The sequence below is a fragment of the Lathyrus oleraceus genome, chromosome 2, assembly GCF_024323335.1.
Source record: "Lathyrus oleraceus cultivar Zhongwan6 chromosome 2, CAAS_Psat_ZW6_1.0, whole genome shotgun sequence".
In the NCBI taxonomy this organism is placed as follows: domain Eukaryota; kingdom Viridiplantae; phylum Streptophyta; class Magnoliopsida; order Fabales; family Fabaceae; genus Lathyrus; species Lathyrus oleraceus.
In genome coordinates, this window is record NC_066580.1 from 12,851,073 (window position 1) to 12,871,507 (window position 20,435).

The window sequence follows — 20,435 nt, forward strand, 5'->3', positions numbered from 1 at the left end:
TCAGAGATTAGAAATGCATGCAAGTGGACTGGAGGGACCTATTCCGTCAAATATATCGCTTTTGACTAATTTATCTCGACTAAGGATTAGTGACATCAATGGTCCTAGTCAGGATTTTCCTATTTTAAGCAACATGACAGGAATGATTAGAGTGGTTCAGAGAAATTGCAATATTACCGGAGAGATTCCTAGCTATTTCTGGACAATGAAGGATTTGGATATGTTGGATCTCAGTTTCAATAATTTGTTTGGTGAAATTCCAGCGAGGGCTCATGTGGGACATTTGAGATTTCTCTTCTTGACTGGCAACAAGCTAAGTGGTAACGTACCGGACTCAGTGTTGATGGATGGAAGCAATGTGAATTTAAATCTAAACATGTTCCGGAGCTCCTTAGGGACCAATGCATAACAGGGTGTTCTTCCATGTAAAGCAACTTTCAAGTGTCCCAGATATTCGACTTGTTTACACGTTAATTGTGGAGGAAAGGATATACATGTGAAGGAAACTGATTCCTGCAATGATGCGTTATTCAAGTGAACCTCCTGCAAAAAATGAGACACACGAAGTCATTAAATATCCTGAATTTTGTGTTCATAAATTGCATAACAAAGATCCAGGCAAAACCGTGAAACAAGCCCAATTTCAGGATTACCAATTAATTTGAAAGGTAAAAGAGCTTTTGTTACCGGCGTGGCTGATGACAATGGGTACGGATGGGCAATGGGCTCACTGAGTTTGCGCTATGGGCTCCAGATGTGAATGATATTCAATATCATGGTTGTGCAAAAGCAAGAGCCATAATTCGACAGTATGAACGGCCTGCAAGTGATCAAAGCGGACTGAATAAGAAAACGGAAGCCTATAAGATTAATGTGCTTTTAACCTCATTGAAAGGGTTCTTGCCGACAATCCTCATTTTCGGGGAGTTTCCTTGGGAAGTTCTTGTGGTTGATGAGGGCCATCGACCGAAGAATTCACAAAAGTGGAGTAGACATGAATTTTGATAAACTTAGGACAGTAACTGAACTTGTTAACATTGGTCGTAAACAAGAAGCTTTGCTGTTAACGGTATTGCAGGAGGAGCCTGGCAGTTTCAAACAGTTTTGTCAATTGGTGGGGCTGATGAATATCACAGAATTCAAATACAGATATAATTCTGAGGAGAAAGTTGTTGTCCTTTACAGTGTTGGGATTCACGCACCGTCAGAGCTAAAACAAATGGAGGAGAGAATGGGATCTTCTCAGCTTGTAACTCACAATCTAACAGATGGAAATTCTTCTCTTGAGCTTTTCCAGAAGAAGAACAGGATTCCCAACGGAGGCAACAAGTCAGCTTCCTGTCCATGTTGTATCAGCTTAAAATTTCTTCCTCAAAAGATGTCCCATGTAGTTCTGCCGAGCAACCAGTTCGCCTAATGAAGCCGTCGCTCGATTACACAAGCAATCAAGGAAAATCTTCAAGTTCAGACCAACACCCCGAAATTTCACTGCGGTAAAAAAAAGGAAATGCAGGTAAAGCTGTTAAAATTTCAGAATTTTCCCAAATTGGAATTGGGACAAAAAGCGATCAGAAAAAGCAAGAACTCAGATTACCTTTCCGGATTATAAGCATTAAAAAGACAACTTGTTTCTGAGCAGCAAAAGCAATCCTGAACCATTCTCCATTGGACCTTTGAGCATTTTTCGAAACCCTAATGTGCAAGAATAAATAGAAAAGCAGAGATCAGTAGAAGGGACAACAAAAAAATTGAAAAAAAGCTAACGGCGGAGGCGTTTCAAACAAACCCTAGCCAGAAAGAAAAATTCTTGAGAGAGGCGGCCAAAGCAAAAAACCCTAATTCCCAAATTAAAGAAAGAAACCAGTAAAGAAGCGAAGAGAGAAGAGGAACCGTTACCTGAACCGTTGAGATATCGCCAAAGGTGAGCCCCGTTTGTTTTCCTTTATCTCTGTTTCCATTTTCGTTTTCAAGTTTGATAGCGTGAGAGAGTTTGAGATGCGAGCGAGGGAAAGGCATTGTGAGAGAGTGAAACGCAGGTGGAGAGGAGCGATTGAGACGCAGGGAAGTAGAGAGGGCATCGCGAGAGAGAGATGCGAGTTTGAGGGCTTTGAGAGAGATTGAGTTCGTCAAGAGTGAGGTTGAGAGCATCGTTATGATTACAGTGTTTTTTTCCTTTTTCTTTTTTGATTCCCTTTTATTTATTCCATGTTTACTTATTTAGTTAGTAAGGACTTTGAAATAATTATTTTCATTTAATAGTATTTGCATTTTCTAGGGTATTAATATAGCATTTTAGTATTCCCAATCAATCAGCATCTAAAACCCAACAGCCATGCGGCTGGGTTTAACTGCCAGTAGACCAATAGTCTTCTTTTTTTTATTTTAGTTTTTATTTTAATCCCTTTTTTAACTTACTTTAGTTTATATGTTTAGATTAGTGCTAAAATATCAATTAATTGTTAAGTGGCCTGGTGGAGAGGAGTGGTGTTTAGGTCTTTAGTGTAGAGGGTTCGATACACATGTGTAGCATTTTTTTAGTATTTCATTTTCTTTTTAGCATTTCATTTTTATTTCTTTTTAGTATTTTATTATCTTTTAGCATTTTGTTTCTTTTAATAGTTTTTTATGTCCATGATTTTTTTATTAAATCCATCATGCATGCAAAACCATTTTAAAACTAAAAAAAATCATACTTTTCTCGATTTAATATCGAGCCCCTTTTTCACACCCTTGTAAGTCGATGGCTTTTTTAAGCCTCGCCGTCAACCTCACATAGCTTACTCTTGGGCTTTCTTACAATGAGCCGGTTCTCTTGCACTTACACTCATGCATTATTTATTTGGGTCCGATTTAATTATTTCATGATTGTTTTGATCCCCATTTGACAAATGTACCCCACTCCCCCAATGTGTATATAATTTTGTCTTTGTTTTATTTCTCTATTTTAGATACTAACACAAGAATAAAATCAACCATTTCCAAAAAATACAAAAAATATGACTCGATCCAACGTCGAGTACTTTCTCAATAAACGAACCAACTCATTTCTCCCTCCTATTCCATCCCATTTCAAAACTTCATCAAATGCTTGATCCAACGTCAAGCCATTTTTCATAATAAAAACTCAAAAAATATTAATTCATATCCAAGACTTTTTTTCAATAAAGATGGAAATGGAACGTGGTGTATACCACGCACTCCTGAGACTAGGATTCGAGATGTATATCTCGCCAATCCTAGCTCTCGCCATCATTCAAATTTATCCACTTTGTTCTCTCGAACACTCATTCAAATTTCTCAAACGTCCATCAATACTTGATCTATGGTCGAGTCATTTTCACAACAAAAGCTCAAAATACCTAATTCATATTTAAACACTTTTCTCAATAAAGGTGGAAATGGAACATGGTGTATACCATGCACTCCTGAGGTTAAGATTCGAGACGTATGCCTCGCCAATCTTAACTCTCGCCATCGCCTAAAATTGTCAATGCGGTTTCTTCAAACCCTTTTTCTCAATCAAATTCCAAAATACTTAATTCCTATTTTAACTTTTTTTAATAAAGATGGAAATGGAACATGGTGTATACCATGCACTCCTGAGGCTAGGATTCGAGATGTATATCTCGCTCATCCAAGTTCTCGCCATCACTCAAAATACACCCAACCAATCAAACTCTTTTCTCGCTGCCGTGCGACTAATCAAAACCTTTTTCACAAACGAAAGGTATCTTGTCTTAAGTGATACAAAACAATGTTTCGGCCACGATTGTTGAGTAGAGATAAACGACGCTTTTCCGAATGTAGATCTATAAATCCGTTCGATGTGTGGTATGCGTCCACTCCTCATCTGTTTTGGGTAAAACAATGTTTTCGTCGATTAATACAATATAGCTTTCGCTAAAATCGACCAACAAACAAACATTTTTCTACCCAGAACTACGTAAGCCTTGATTTCTCTTTTGAGATACGTAGGAGCAGGATTTTTAAATCTTGTCAGGCCCATTAATAAAAAACTTAGGTTTAGTCCTTCGTCAAAAAATCCAAAAACATTTCTCCTCTCTTTTATTCTTTCTTTCCCACCTAATAATTCGAAAAGCCTAACATTTCAAACTAACATTAACGCACACAACTGACTTAATGGTTCCCGTTGAGTACAACGGACGTGAGGGGTGCTAATACCTTCCCCTTGCGTAAACGACTCCCGAACCCTGATATTGGTTGCGATGACCATATCTTATCCTTTCTTTTGTCTTGGGTTTTATCGATATTTCCCCTTTCCTTTTTAGGAATAAATAAAGTTCGGTGGCGACTCTGTTCAGTCCATCATTGCGAGCGTGCGATCACGCTTCGCTTTGTAGTCGTATCCCCATTTTTTTTTCGAGGTGCGACAGATGGCGACTCTGCTGGGGACACTAATCCCTAAGCGAGTCAAGCCTAGTTAGGACGTCTGTGTGCCTTTGTTTGTTTAATTGTGTGGCTTTTCCTTATTTATTGCTTTTGATTATCTTTATTATTATATTGATATATTTGTTGTATATTGGTTCTATTGTGATTGTTGGTACTTGGATCTTGATTGCAAACCATGTGGGAAAGACTCTACACCCGAGTCTAGAGTGAAAAAACATAAGATAGGACGATGGTTGAGTAGTACGGACTCCCGAGGTGTATACTTCGTAAGAGTCGGTACGAGAACCTCACTTAGAGTAGATCCTTTTGCAAATATTGTCGCCCGAGGTGTATACCTCGTAAGCGGCGATGTTTCAAAGGGGTCCATGACTCTAAGAACCTTTTAGAACATTAAACCTTTGGCCGACTAGAAATGATGGTTGCGTAGTATGGATTCCCGAGGTGTATGCTTCGTAAGAATCGATACGAGAACCTCGCTCAGAATAGATTCCCTAGATGGAGTTGATGACCGGAAAGTATTTTCCGTAAGCGTCAAACAGTCTTTCGAATCCATGACTCTGAGTACCCTGTCTAGAACCCAGTCGATGGTTACGTAGTACGGACTCGCGAGGTGTATGCTTCGTAAGAGTCGGTACGAGAACCTCACCCAGAATAGATTCCCTTGATGGAGTTGACGACCGGGAAGTATTTCCCGTAAGCGTCAAACAGTCTTGTGAATCAATGACTCTGGGGATCCTTTGTAACAAAGCCCTAGATCATACCCGGTGAGAACCCCGTTTTGGAAAAACAATCAGATTTATCAGTACCTCGGACTTTTGAACCCGTGTATTAAAGAAAAAAACACAAATATGCATGGCTTGCATTGCATTCATTCATTGCATTTGCATCGCATCATAATGCATGTCATTCTCCAGACAAAATACCAAAAAAAAACTCATCCATCTTTTGTCCGTGAAGCAAAGTGATTCTCAACACGCGTTTAGAGCAAAGAACCATGTCTCAGGGGATGATGGACGAGCTAAGGAAAAGCCAAGAAGCACTGAAGGAGGAACTTAATCTTTTGAAGATCCAAATGAGATGGGTCTTGGAAACCCTGCAAGTCTTGTTGAGAAAAGAGGGTCACCCAATATACGCTGCTGCAACAAAGAGAGCTACTACCCCGCATCCATCCGGTGTTACCTCAAGTCAAGGGAAGTTCTATGTGGCAACTCCTCATTTACCAGTATATGGACCTCCCTCAAGACGTCGTCATCAACATCCTCTGGCCATTCCTCCTCAAAATCACCGAAGTCAGGTTCAAAACAAAAATCAGAATCAGAGCAAGAAGAACCAGGATCACGATGACTCGATTCCGGTACCATATAGCAAGCTCTACCCGCTACTGATCCAGAATGCTTTGGTGACCCCTCGAGCTCTCACGCCTGTGTCACCAGACCTACCATGGTACAATCCAAATGCAACGTGTGAATTCCATAAAGGGGCATTGGGACATGACCTAGATTCTTGCTGTGCGCTAAAATATTTGGTACGAGAACTGATTAACAAGAAGAGCTTAGTCTTTGAAGAAGATCACCCGAAGATCAAGTGCGAATACCATACTGGAACAATGGGGCACTCCATCGAGGAATGTATGAGTTTTAAACTCAAGCTGCAAAGATTGATTGACATAGGGTCACTAACACTCAAGGAGGAAGGCTCAAGTACATATACCTTGATTTCTGGGCCAGGTAATGAGAAAGGGAAAGGACCCTTGAGACCCCTCAAGGTTTTGTACCACAAGGAAGATGTCAGGGATGTGGCTAGTGAGCTATCATTGTTTCCTGGTAAGAGCATGGAGATACCGCCTTGGATTTCCAATGTCACGACCTATACCAATGAAAGGAAAGGAGAAGTGAGTAGTGGATCCAAGAGGGCTGCGTTCGACGATGAGATTGAAATAAAAGAATTTGAAGATCATCATGTCAAAAAGCTTGTTGATCCAAACCTTCAAGTCTGAAGAAGTCGTTCCCTAAAGCTGGCAATCATTTGGGTGTCTCAGCATTTCTTTGTAGTTTCTTTGCATGTTGACTGTTAATTGCTTTTAAGCATTGTTGTTTTCTTTGAATTGGTAGGATTAATGAAATGTTTATGCATCTTTTGAATTAATCCATTCGTATTCACTCGTTTTTCATTTATGTTATAAAAAAGCGAAAATACTCCTCTCATTCACTTTTGTTATCAAACTGTTACGTTAACAAAGATTGGAGGGAGGATGATGAAAACGAAACACCTGAAATTGTTGTGGTATGCTTTTGAGTAAAACCTTGTCGACGATGTAAGGCATTGTTTCAAATCCCCAAACACTGGAGTGATAAGGAGTTAATCCCTAGACAACCACTTTGAGCCTAGAAGTTGGTGTTTATTTCGGATCTAAAACCCTTAATCTTAACCTGGGGCAGGGTAGTTGTGTTCAGATATTTTGATCATGTATTCGATCTTTCAAAAATCGTCCATATGAACACCCTCCAATTAGGTTCAACCACGTGTTATCCTTCGCACACATGTTGAAGTGTTGAAGAAGCTAAGAAAAACTAAAATTAGTGTTGGTTGATCCTCATCCACCAATAATGTGGCAGTCAACACGTAAAAAAAAAAAATATAGAAAAAGCCCGCTAAGCCAAATACCACAAAATGACTTAGGCAAAAGTCAGGGCATCCAGATGGACCGAAAGCTTCAAAGAAGCGGTCCAAAAAAAAAAAATCAGGGATAAGGAAAATCAATCAAAAGAGGTCATTAAATCCTCAACAAAAAAAAAAGGTGACTGCCATTTCAAGAAAATTCGTCTTGAACCCTCATCACACCTTCGAACCCTCTTGGAAGTCGAATACGTGTATCGAATTAACTGAACGTAGGAACTGGAGATCATCAAGAAGAAGGGGTGGGTAAAAATAAATTTTGAGCCTTATATCCTTTTGTTTCAAGAAACCGCGAACCAGACCACGTTATAACCCTTAAAAGACCTAATTGAGGCAGGGTTTATTTTGAAAGCATACTATAACAAGGTTGTGTTAACTTGACTCCAAACGATTTTTGTTAATCATTTGATAGCACCAATTTGCATACTGTGAATGACTTGATCACCATTGTGTTCTTATCAACGACTCGTTCACTGTATTTTACCCGTTCATATCAATAAATTTTGATTTCAAATTTTTGCATAAGCATTGAATTAAAATTACCATTTTTGAATGAACAATCTTATTTGCAAGTCAACACTTAGCATCAAAGAAATGCCAAATACAGTTGAGGAACTTGATGGAGTGAAAGAAGTTTAGTCAGGGGAAAATCACTTTGAGCATCCGTTAATTCGAGCTAATCACCCTAAGGATCATCTAGCCAAGAGTAATCTGTTTCAAGAATCAGACTGGGGCAAGCCACCTCAGAGTTCAGTAAGTCCAATCACTCCATGGTTCAGTTAGCCAAGAGTAGTTTGCTTCAAGACTTAGTCCGGGGCAAGCCACCTCGGAGCTCAATGAGTCCAGCTATCCAAAGGACAATCAATCAAGAGTCTACCATTCCAACATTTGGTTAGTCAAGTTCAGACCATTGCAAGTTTCAAACACTTGGGGCAAGCCATCTCGAGGTAGTCTCATGGCAATTTGTTTCCAAACTCACTTTCAAGGTGAACATTTCCAAAGACCCAACAAACTGGGGCAAGATGAGCCACCAAGGGGCAGACCCCCCTTCATGCTTTCAAACTGTTCAAACAAATTCTGCCATACGTCAACAACTATTGAGTTTAAGACGAGTGCCCGAAAACTATGCTAGCACGATTCGTTGATCCTTAAAAAGGATCTCATTGGCTAAGTTGTGGCTATCAAGCTGGATAGAATTCTCCTTTGACAACATCTATCACAAATATTTGGTTGAGTTCTCGGTGTTGAGGAATCATGAGCTTCCATAAAAAGCCTTTACAAACTCCCAGTCTGCCCAGTGTCAGCATTCTCATAATCATGATCATTCATATATCATGCATAAAAGGAAATTCAAATCATGCATAGCCGAAATGTACTTTGTGCTCATTTTGCATTGACCCAGGCCTTGTTGTCAATCCTAGATCCTTTGACCTTTAATTCCAGCTTGTCTTTGGTATCCCTAAACCAACATCCAGTTTTCCCGGTCATTTTCAAAGTCCAATTGTTGTTGGCAAAATCCGTTAAAAGGTGGTTGTAGTCCATTGCTTACGGTCAGAGTCCAATTGTTGTCATTCCAGTATCAGGTCATGTATGAACCTGTCATTGAACCTTTTTATTCCGGGGTCCGGTCATGCTTGAACCTACTCTGAAGATTCTTTGTTCAATCCTATTCAGGTCTTATACGAACCTGTCATTGAACCTTTTTATTCCGGGGTCCGGTCATGCTTGAACCTACTCTGAAGATTCTTTGTTCAATCCTATTCAGGTCTTATACGAACCTGTCATTGAACCTTTTTATTCCGGGGTCCGGTCATGCTTGAACCTACTCTGAAGATTCTTTGTTCAATCCTATTCAGGTCTTATACAAACCTGTCATTGAACCTTTTTATTCCGGGGTCCGGTCGTGCTTGAACCTACTCTGAAGATTCTTTGTTCAATCCTATTCAGGTCTTATACGAACCTGTCATTGAACCTTTTTATTCCGGGGTCCGGTCATGCTTGAACCTACTCTGAAGATTCTTTGTTCAATCCTATTCAGGTCTTATACGAACCTGTCATTGAACCTTTTTATTCCGGGGTCCGGTCATGCTTGAACCTACTCTGAAGATTCTTTGTTCAATCCTATTCAGGTCTTATATGAACCTGTCATTGAACCTTTTTATTCCGGGGTCAGGTCATCCTTGAACCTGCTCTGAAGATTCTTTGTTCAATCCTATTCAGGTCTTATATGAACCTGTCATTGAACCTTTTTATTCCGGGGTCCGGTCATCCTTGAACCTGCTCTGAAGATTCTTTGTTCAATCCTATTCAGGTCTTATATGAACCTGTCATTGAACCTTTTTATTCCGGGGACCGGTCATGCTTGAACCTGCTCTGAAGATTCTTTGTTCAATCCTATTCAGGTCTTATATGAACCTGTCATTGAACCTTTTTATTCCGGGGTCAGGTCATCCTTGAACCTGCTCTGAAGATTCTTTGTTCAATCCTATTCAGGTCTTATATGAACCTGTCATTGAACCTTTTTATTCCGGTGTCAGGTCATACTTGAACCTGCTCTGAAGATTCTTTGTTCAATACCATTCAGGTCATGTATGAACCTGTTTGTTGAACCCTTATTCCGGTGTCAGGTCATACATGAACCTGTTCTGAAGAGTTTTCTCCTTGATTATTCCCCAGCGTTGTCAGGTCTTATATGAACCTGTCATAGCATCTTTTTCTTTATTCGGTTGTATTCTAAGTGCCGTTTATCAAATCTCATTTTGAATACTCCCCAGTGTGTGTCTGACCCTCCAGCAGGACTGTTTCCCCAGCAAGTTATTTCTTACCATTTGTTTGTCTCCCTGTGGATCATCAGTATTCCCCACAGTTTGGTCTGCCCAGTAGCATCTCCTGTCAAGGGTCCATCATATCCCTAGCAGATGAAAATTACAAAAAAAATCCTGCATCCATGCATATCATGTCATGTCATATCATATCATATCACACCATGTCATAGGGATTCAGGATCAAAAACCGGGTCTTTTTAGTATTTAACCATCTCCCACTATGATCATATGAAGAGTGTCCTGCTTCATATGATCTAGTAGAAGATACTTAAATAGGGGCAACTGTCATACCCCGATTTTGACCCTGATTTTTTTATTTTTGATTGGCACTTGGCCTAAAATTCATTTGCATACATTCATTCCCAACTCCATATTTTTGTTGCACATTGGTCATTGCCTATGCCTTTTTGATCATGGTGCTTTTGATTATAAGATGGATTTTAATATCTTGACTTCTTTTTATTTTTAATTTGATTTTAATTTCAAATTAAGTTTAAATTCCAATTGTCAATTTAATCTTAATTGTTTATTTTTACTAACGACTAAAACTCTAATCGATTTTTATTTCCAAATGAATGTTAGAGTTGGCATCCAAGTAATTTTAAATGAATTATAAATTAATTTGATTTTAAATTTGATTTTTTACTGATTTGTTATTATTATTCAAATTGATATTTAAATTAGTTTTGGATTATTTCTAAAAATTCATTTTATAATCGAACATGATCCATAATGCATTCCAAGTCAAAATAGTACATATACTCATTTCATGACATACAATAATATTTAACTTCCAAACATTTCCAAACTCTTTTTCATACATGTAGCACATTGCATATCTGAATGGGGGCATGACTTTAGGGTAGAATACAAGCCGTTAGACAAGTTACTTGGTGTTCTGTTAGATGTTCCTTATGATTGGTCTAACTGCAGTGGCTACTGAAAAGGTACAGTTTGACATCACCAATTCCTTGAAGTTGAATAATCCTTACATTGCTTTTGGTTCATTTGATCGCCCAAATCTTTTCTATGGTGTCAAGCAATTTAACCGAAGACAATATTTTATTGATGAGCTTATGGAAGAAATTTCAAAAGAAGTTGCTAATGTTTGTTCAACTACAATTTACTGCACAACAATCAAAGGTGTAGAGAAGATATATAAGTCACTTATGGAAAGTCGGTATTAATGCTGGAATGTACCATGGGCGAATAGATGAGAGATCACCAAAGGAGTCTCATAGATTTATTTATTAGAGATGAAAAGCAAGGAGTCTCATAGATTTATTTATTAGAGATGAAAAGCAAGTCATGGTGGCTACAATTGCCTTTGACATGGGCATAGCTTTCAGGGGTTCCGTTGAGAATGGAAGAGAGAAGCAGGAAGCAGTTCCCTCTGAGAAAAGCTCGTGATGCTGCAGAGGAGACACTCTCTCGGCTACTAAAATCCAAAGTTGATGCAGATGAAACCGACGAGGTTGAGCTTCAGAATGCGATGGCAAATGTTGTGATATGTTTGGTACCATTCGGCGCAACGGTGTCGGAATATACAAACTACAGCAGCAGCAGCAACAAACGATGGTGCGTCACCTGAGTGAAGGTCAAAATTCAATGCAAGTTGATGCTAGGCGAATTGCATCCAGCGGCTGTATGGTTTCAGTTTGACACGCAAGAATCCTGTAACGAATCCATAACAAAATCATAACAGCATCAACCAAGTCATGATCAAGTAATAATGGAAACTTTTACCAAACTTCACTGCTGGCACTAGATGGGCAGTCGTTATGTCTTGTGGAGTTGGATTCTCAAACCAGTATTCAAAGCAAAAATATCCAGAAATTGAAGAATCCCATGGGAGTGATGCTTTGATGTGGGTACCTATTAAACCACCAAACAAGGGATCGGATACCGTCACAAATGGAAGAAAATTGACTCAACCAAACAATACAACAATTTCTCAGAAGCCTACAACTGCTATAAAGGAATTGCAAATTATTATGAAGCTTACAACCAGTTTCTTTGTTCCCGGTCCATAACCGATCACATCAGCCATAACCTGCATAATACACACAGAAATGGTCATTTTATTAACCCTGTTTTGTTTTCCAGCACATCACAATAGTCCTTGTTCCGGTTACAAAGGCCATAGCAGAAAGTGAGAAGAACATAACCAGATCCAGAAAAAACTCACCGTAACCTTTTGAACAAGTTTGGTCTTCCAAATCCACATCAGAACTCAAACCTTGAAGCAAACCAATTTTCCGGTCTTGTTCCCGCTGAACTTGGAAATCTATTTAACCTGCAGGCTTCGGTTTTATCATCCAATAAATTGTCTGGGAATTTACCAGTGACATTTTCTCAGTTACAAAATTTGACAGATTTTAGGATAAATGATAATAGTTTCAACGGAAAAATACCGAGCTTCATACAGAATTGGAAACAGCTTCAGAGATTAGAAATGCATGCAAGTGGACTGGAGGGACCTATTCCGTCAAATATATCGCTTTTGACTAATTTATCTCGACTAAGGATTAGTGACATCAATGGTCCTAGTCAGGATTTTCCTATTTTAAGCAACATGACAGGAATGATTAGAGTGGTTCAGAGAAATTGCAATATTACCGGAGAGATTCCTAGCTATTTCTGGACAATGAAGGATTTGGATATGTTGGATCTCAGTTTCAATAATTTGTTTGGTGAAATTCCAGCGAGGGCTCATGTGGGACATTTGAGATTTCTCTTCTTGACTGGCAACAAGCTAAGTGGTAACGTACCGGACTCAGTGTTGATGGATGGAAGCAATGTGAATTTAAATCTAAACATGTTCCGGAGCTCCTTAGGGACCAATGCATAACAGGGTGTTCTTCCATGTAAAGCAACTTTCAAGTGTCCCAGATATTCGACTTGTTTACACGTTAATTGTGGAGGAAAGGATATACATGTGAAGGAAACTGATTCCTGCAATGATGCGTTATTCAAGTGAACCTCCTGCAAAAAATGAGACACACGAAGTCATTAAATATCCTGAATTTTGTGTTCATAAATTGCATAACAAAGATCCAGGCAAAACCGTGAAACAAGCCCAATTTCAGGATTACCAATTAATTTGAAAGGTAAAAGAGCTTTTGTTACCGGCGTGGCTGATGACAATGGGTACGGATGGGCAATGGGCTCACTGAGTTTGCGCTATGGGCTCCAGATGTGAATGATATTCAATATCATGGTTGTGCAAAAGCAAGAGCCATAATTCGACAGTATGAACGGCCTGCAAGTGATCAAAGCGGACTGAATAAGAAAACGGAAGCCTATAAGATTAATGTGCTTTTAACCTCATTGAAAGGGTTCTTGCCGACTATCCTCATTTTCGGGGAGTTTCCTTGGGAAGTTCTTGTGGTTGATGAGGGCCATCGACCGAAGAATTCACAAAAGTGGAGTAGACATGAATTTTGATAAACTTAGGACAGTAACTGAACTTGTTAACATTGGTCGTAAACAAGAAGCTTTGCTGTTAACGGTATTGCAGGAGGAGCCTGGCAGTTTCAAACAGTTTTGTCAATTGGTGGGGCTGATGAATATCACAGAATTCAAATACAGATATAATTCTGAGGAGAAAGTTGTTGTCCTTTACAGTGTTGGGATTCACGCACCGTCAGAGCTAAAACAAATGGAGGAGAGAATGGGATCTTCTCAGCTTGTAACTCACAATCCAACAGATGGAAATTCTTCTCTTGAGCTTTTCCAGAAGAAGAACAGGATTCCCAACGGAGGCAACAAGTCAGCTTCCTGTCCATGTTATATCAGCTTAAAATTTCTTCCTCAAAAGATGTCCCATGTAGTTCTGCCGAGCAACCAGTTCGCCTAATGAAGCCGTCGCTCGATTACACAAGCAATCAAGGAAAATCTTCAAGTTCAGACCAACACCCCGAAATTTCACTGCGGTAAAAAAAAGGAAATGCAGGTAAAGCTGTTAAATTTCAGAATTTTCCCAAATTGGAATTGGGACAAAAAGCGATCAGAAAAAGCAAGAACTCAGATTACCTTTCCGGATTATAAGCATTAAAAAGACAACTTGTTTCTGAGCAGCAAAAGCAATCCTGAACCATTCTCCATTGGACCTTTGAGCATTTTTCGAAACCCTAATGTGCAAGAATAAATAGAAAAGCAGAGATCAGTAGAAGGGACAACAAAAAATTGAAAAAAAGCTAACGGCGGAGGCGTTTCAAACAAACCCTAGCCAGAAAGAAAAATTCTTGAGAGAGGCGGCCAAAGCAAAAAACCCTAATTCCCAAATTAAAGAAAGAAACCAGTAAAGAAGCGAAGAGAGAAGAGGAACCGTTACCTGAACCGTTGAGATATCGCCAAAGGTGAGCCCCGTTTGTTTTCCTTTATCTCTGTTTCCATTTTCGTTTTCAAGTTTGATAGCGTGAGAGAGTTTGAGATGCGAGCGAGGGAAAGGCATTGTGAGAGAGTGAAACGCAGGTGGAGAGGAGCGATTGAGACGCAGGGAAGTAGAGAGGGCATCGCGAGAGAGAGATGCGAGTTTGAGGGCTTTGAGAGAGATTGAGTTCGTCAAGAGTGAGGTTGAGAGCATCGTTATGATTACAGTGTTTTTTTCCTTTTTCTTTTTGATTCCCTTTTATTTATTCCATGTTTACTTATTTAGTTAGTAAGGACTTTGAAATAATTATTTTCATTTAATAGTATTTGCATTTTCTAGGGTATTAATATAGCATTTTAGTATTCCCAATCAATCAGCATCTAAAACCCAACAGCCATGCGGCTGGGTTTAACTGCCAGTAGACCAATAGTCTTCTTTTTTTTATTTTAGTTTTTATTTAATCCCTTTTTTAACTTACTTTAGTTTATATGTTTAGATTAGTGCTAAAATATCAATTAATTGTTAAGTGGCCTGGTGGAGAGGAGTGGTGTTTAGGTCTTTAGTGTAGAGGGTTCGATACACATGTGTAGCATTTTTTTAGTATTTCATTTTCTTTTTAGCATTTCATTTTTATTTCTTTTTAGTATTTTATTATCTTTTAGCATTTTGTTTCTTTTAATAGTTTTTTATGTCCATGATTTTTTTATTAAATCCATCATGCATGCAAAACCATTTTAAAACTAAAAAAAATCATACTTTTCTCGATTTAATATCGAGCCCCTTTTTCACACCCTTGTAAGTCGATGGCTTTTTTAAGCCTCGCCGTCAACCTCACATAGCTTACTCTTGGGCTTTCTTACAATGAGCCGGTTCTCTTGCACTTACACTCATGCATTATTTATTTGGGTCCGATTTAATTATTTCATGATTGTTTTGATCCCCATTTGACAAATGTACCCCACTCCCCCAATGTGTATATAATTTTGTCTTTGTTTTATTTCTCTATTTTAGATACTAACACAAGAATAAAATCAACCATTTCCAAAAAATACAAAAAATATGACTCGATCCAACGTCGAGTACTTTCTCAATAAACGAACCAACTCATTTCTCCCTCCTATTCCATCCCATTTCAAAACTTCATCAAATGCTTGATCCAACGTCAAGCCATTTTTCATAATAAAAACTCAAAAAATATTAATTCATATCCAAGACTTTTTTTCAATAAAGATGGAAATGGAACGTGGTGTATACCACGCACTCCTGAGACTAGGATTCGAGATGTATATCTCGCCAATCCTAGCTCTCGCCATCATTCAAATTTATCCACTTTGTTCTCTCGAACACTCATTCAAATTTCTCAAACGTCCATCAATACTTGATCTATGGTCGAGTCATTTTCACAACAAAAGCTCAAAATACCTAATTCATATTTAAACACTTTTCTCAATAAAGGTGGAAATGGAACATGGTGTATACCATGCACTCCTGAGGTTAAGATTCGAGACGTATGCCTCGCCAATCTTAACTCTCGCCATCGCCTAAAATTGTCAATGCGGTTTCTTCAAACCCTTTTTCTCAATCAAATTCCAAAATACTTAATTCCTATTTTAACTTTTTTTAATAAAGATGGAAATGGAACATGGTGTATACCATGCACTCCTGAGGCTAGGATTCGAGATGTATATCTCGCTCATCCAAGTTCTCGCCATCACTCAAAATACACCCAACCAATCAAACTCTTTTCTCGCTGCCGTGCGACTAATCAAAACCTTTTTCACAAACGAAAGGTATCTTGTCTTAAGTGATACAAAACAATGTTTCGGCCACGATTGTTGAGTAGAGATAAACGACGCTTTTCCGAATGTAGATCTATAAATCCGTTCGATGTGTGGTATGCGTCCACTCCTCATCTGTTTTGGGTAAAACAATGTTTTCGTCGATTAATACAATATAGCTTTCGCTAAAATCGACCAACAAACAAACATTTTTCTACCCAGAACTACGTAAGCCTTGATTTCTCTTTTGAGATACGTAGGAGCAGGATTTTAAATCTTGTCAGGCCCATTAATAAAAAACTTAGGTTTAGTCCTTCGTCAAAAAATCCAAAAACATTTCTCCTCTCTTTTATTCTTTCTTTCCCACCTAATAATTCGAAAAGCCTAACATTTCAAACTAACATTAACGCACACAACTGACTTAATGGTTCCCGTTGAGTACAACGGACGTGAGGGGTGCTAATACCTTCCCCTTGCGTAAACGACTCCCGAACCCTGATATTGGTTGCGATGACCATATCTTATCCTTTCTTTTGTCTTGGGTTTTATCGATATTTCCCCTTTCCTTTTTAGGAATAAATAAAGTTCGGTGGCGACTCTGTTCAGTCCATCATTGCGAGCGTGCGATCACGCTTCGCTTTGTAGTCGTATCCCCATTTTTTTTTCGAGGTGCGACAGATGGCGACTCTGCTGGGGACACTAATCCCTAAGCGAGTCAAGCCTAGTTAGGACGTCTGTGTGCCTTTGTTTGTTTAATTGTGTGGCTTTTCCTTATTTATTGCTTTTGATTATCTTTATTATTATATTGATATATTTGTTGTATATTGGTTCTATTGTGATTGTTGGTACTTGGATCTTGATTGCAAACCATGTGGGAAAGACCAATTGTCAATTTAATCTTAATTGTTTATTTTTACTAACGACTAAAACTCTAATCGATTTTTATTTCCAAATGAATGTTAGAGTTGGCATCCAAGTAATTTTAAATGAATTATAAATTAATTTGATTTTAAATTTGATTTTTTACTGATTTGTTATTATTATTCAAATTGATATTTAAATTAGTTTTGGATTATTTCTAAAAATTCATTTTATAATCGAACATGATCCATTTCCCATCCATAATGCATTCCAAGTCAAAATAGTACATATACTCATTTCATGACATACAATAATATTTAACTTCCAAACATTTCCAAACTCTTTTTCATACATGTAGCACATTGCATATCTGAATGGGGGCATGACTTTAGGGTAGAATACAAGCCGTTAGACAAGTTACTTGGTGTTCTGTTAGATGTTCCTTATGATTGGTCTAACTGCAGTGGCTACTGAAAAGGTACAGTTTGACATCACCAATTCCTTGAAGTTGAATAATCCTTACATTGCTTTTGGTTCATTTGATCGCCCAAATCTTTTCTATGGTGTCAAGCAATTTAACCGAAGACAATATTTATTGATGAGCTTATGGAAGAAATTTCAAAAGAAGTTTCTAATGTTTGTTCAACTACAATTTACTGCACAACAATCAAAGGTGTAGAGAAGATATATAAGTCACTTATGGAAAGTCGGTATTAATGCTGGAATGTACCATGGGCGAATAGATGAGAGATCACCAAAGGAGTCTCATAGATTTATTTATTAGAGATGAAAAGCAAGGAGTCTCATAGATTTATTTATTAGAGATGAAAAGCAAGTCATGGTGGCTACAATTGCCTTTGACATGGGCATAGCTTTCAGGGGTTCCGTTGAGAATGGAAGAGAGAAGCAGGAAGCAGTTCCCTCTGAGAAAAGCTCGTGATGCTGCAGAGGAGACACTCTCTCGGCTACTAAAATCCAAAGTTGATGCAGATGAAACCGACGAGGTTGAGCTTCAGAATGCGATGGCAAATGTTGTGATATGTTTGGTACCATTCGGCGCAACGGTGTCGGAATATACAAACTACAGCAGCAGCAGCACAACAAACGATGGTGCGTCACCTGAGTGAAGGTCAAAATTCAATGCAAGTTGATGCTAGGCGAATTGCATCCAGCGGCTGTATGGTTTCAGTTTGACACGCAAGAATCCTGTAACGAATCCATAACAAAATCATAACAGCATCAACCAAGTCATGATCAAGTAATAATGGAAACTTTTACCAAACTTCACTGCTGGCACTAGATGGGCAGTCGTTATGTCTTGTGGAGTTGGATTCTCAAACCAGTATTCAAAGCAAAAATATCCAGAAATTGAAGAATCCCATGGGAGTGATGCTTTGATGTGGGTACCTATTAAACCACCAAACAAGGGATCGGATACCGTCACAAATGGAAGACAAATTGACTCAACCAAACAATACAACAATTTCTCAGAAGCCTACAACTGCTATAAAGGAATTGCAAATTATTATGAAGCTTACAACCAGTTTCTTTGTTCCCGGTCCATAACCGATCACATCAGCCATAACCTGCATAATACACACAGAAATGGTCATTTTATTAACCCTGTTTTGTTTTCCAGCACATCACAATAGTCCTTGTTCCGGTTACAAAGGCCATAGCAGAAAGTGAGAAGAACATAACCAGATCCAGAAAAAACTCACCGTAACCTTTTGAACAAGTTTGGTCTTCCAAATCCACATCAGAACTCAAACCTTGAAGCAAACCAATTTTCCGGTCTTGTTCCCGCTGAACTTGGAAATCTATTTAACCTGCAGGCTTCGGTTTTATCATCCAATAAATTGTCTGGGAATTTACCAGTGACATTTTCTCAGTTACAAAATTTGACAGATTTTAGGATAAATGATAATAGTTTCAACGGAAAAATACCGAGCTTCATACAGAATTGGAAACAGCTTCAGAGATTAGAAATGCATGCAAGTGGACTGGAGGGACCTATTCCGTCAAATATATCGCTTTTGACTAATTTATCTCGACTAAGGATTAGTGACATCAATGGTCCTAGTCAGGATTTTCCTATTTTAAGCAACATGACAGGAATGATTAGAGTGGTTCAGAGAAATTGCAATATTACCGGAGAGATTCCTAGCTATTTCTGGACAATGAAGGATTTGGATATGTTGGATCTCAGTTTCAATAATTTGTTTGGTGAAATTCCAGCGAGGGCTCATGTGGGACATTTGAGATTTCTCTTCTTGACTGGCAACAAGCTAAGTGGTAACGTACCGGACTCAGTGTTGATGGATGGAAGCAATGTGAATTTAAATCTAAACATGTTCCGGAGCTCCTTAGGGACCAATGCATAACAGGGTGTTCTTCCATGTAAAGCAACTTTCAAGTGTCCCAGATATTCGACTTGTTTACACGTTAATTGTGGAGGAAAGGATATACATGTGAAGGAAACTGATTCCTGCAATGATGCGTTATTCAAGTGAACCTCCTGCAAAAAATGAGACACACGAAGTCATTAAATATCCTGAATTTTGTGTTCATAAATTGCATAACAAAGATCCAGGCAAAACCGTGAAACAAGCCCAATTTCAGGATTACCAATTAATTTGAAAGGTAAAAGAGCTTTTGTTACCGGCGTGGCTGATGACAATGGGTACGGATGGGCAATGGGCTCACTGAGTTTGCGCTATGGGCTCCAGATGTGAATGATATTCAATATCATGGTTGTGCAAAAGCAAGAGCCATAATTCGACAGTATGAACGGCCTGCAAGTGATCAAAGCGGACTGAATAAGAAAACGGAAGCCTATAAGATTAATGTGCTTTTAACCTCATTGAAAGGGTTCTTGCCGACTATCCTCATTTTCGGGGAGTTTCCTTGGGAAGTTCTTGTGGTTGATGAGGGCCATCGACCGAAGAATTCACAAAAGTGGAGTAGACATGAATTTTGATAAACTTAGGACAGTAACTGAACTTGTTAACATTGGTCGTAAACAAGAAGCTTTGCTGTTAACGGTATTGCAGGAGGAGCCTGGCAGTTTCAAACAGTTTTGTCAATTGGTGGGGCTGATGAATATCACAGAATTCAAATACAGATATAATTCTGAGGAGAAAGTTGTTGTCCTTTACAGTGTTGGGATTCACGCACCGTCAGAGCTAAAACAAATGGAGGAGAGAATGGGATCTTCTCAGCTTGTAACTCACAATCCAACAGATGGAAATTCTTCTCTTGAGCTTTTCCAGAAGAAGAACAGGATTCCCAACGGAGGCAACAAGTCAGCTTCCTGTCCATGTTGTATCAGCTTAAAATTTCTTCCTCAAAAGATGTCCCATGTAGTTCTGCCGAGCAACCAGTTCGCCTAATGAAGCCGTCGCTCGATTACACAAGCAATCAAGGAAAATCTTCAAGTTCAGACCAACACCCCGAAATTTCACTGCGGTAAAAAAAAGGAAATGCAGGTAAAGCTGTTAAAATTTCAGA

The 20,435-nt window shown here is 38.7% G+C and overlaps 1 protein-coding gene across 1 annotated transcript; it reads left to right on the top strand.

Moving 5' to 3' along the window:
* The first annotated feature begins 994 nt into the window (after positions 1–994).
* Positions 995–12,762, top strand: LOC127121648 (MDIS1-interacting receptor like kinase 2). The gene is made up of 4 exons (XM_051052103.1): positions 995–1,322; positions 10,845–11,017; positions 11,254–11,427; positions 12,214–12,762. The coding sequence occupies exons 1-4, from the start codon at positions 995–997 to the stop codon at positions 12,760–12,762; spliced, it is 1,224 nt and encodes a 407-aa protein (XP_050908060.1).
* The last annotated feature ends 7,673 nt before the right edge of the window (positions 12,763–20,435 follow it).

Excerpts from the sequence above, each read along its gene's own strand:
- LOC127121648 (XM_051052103.1), top strand. The coding sequence starts at position 995 with ATGAATTTTGATAAACTTAGGACAGTAACTGAACTTGTTAACATTGGT. Across the intron at positions 11,018-11,253 it reads TTTCAAAAGAAGTTGCTAAT|CTTTCAGGGGTTCCGTTGAG; the intron begins GTTTGTTCAACT and ends ACATGGGCATAG. Across the intron at positions 11,428-12,213 it reads CAAATGTTGTGATATGTTTG|GCTTCGGTTTTATCATCCAA; the intron begins GTACCATTCGGC and ends TTTAACCTGCAG.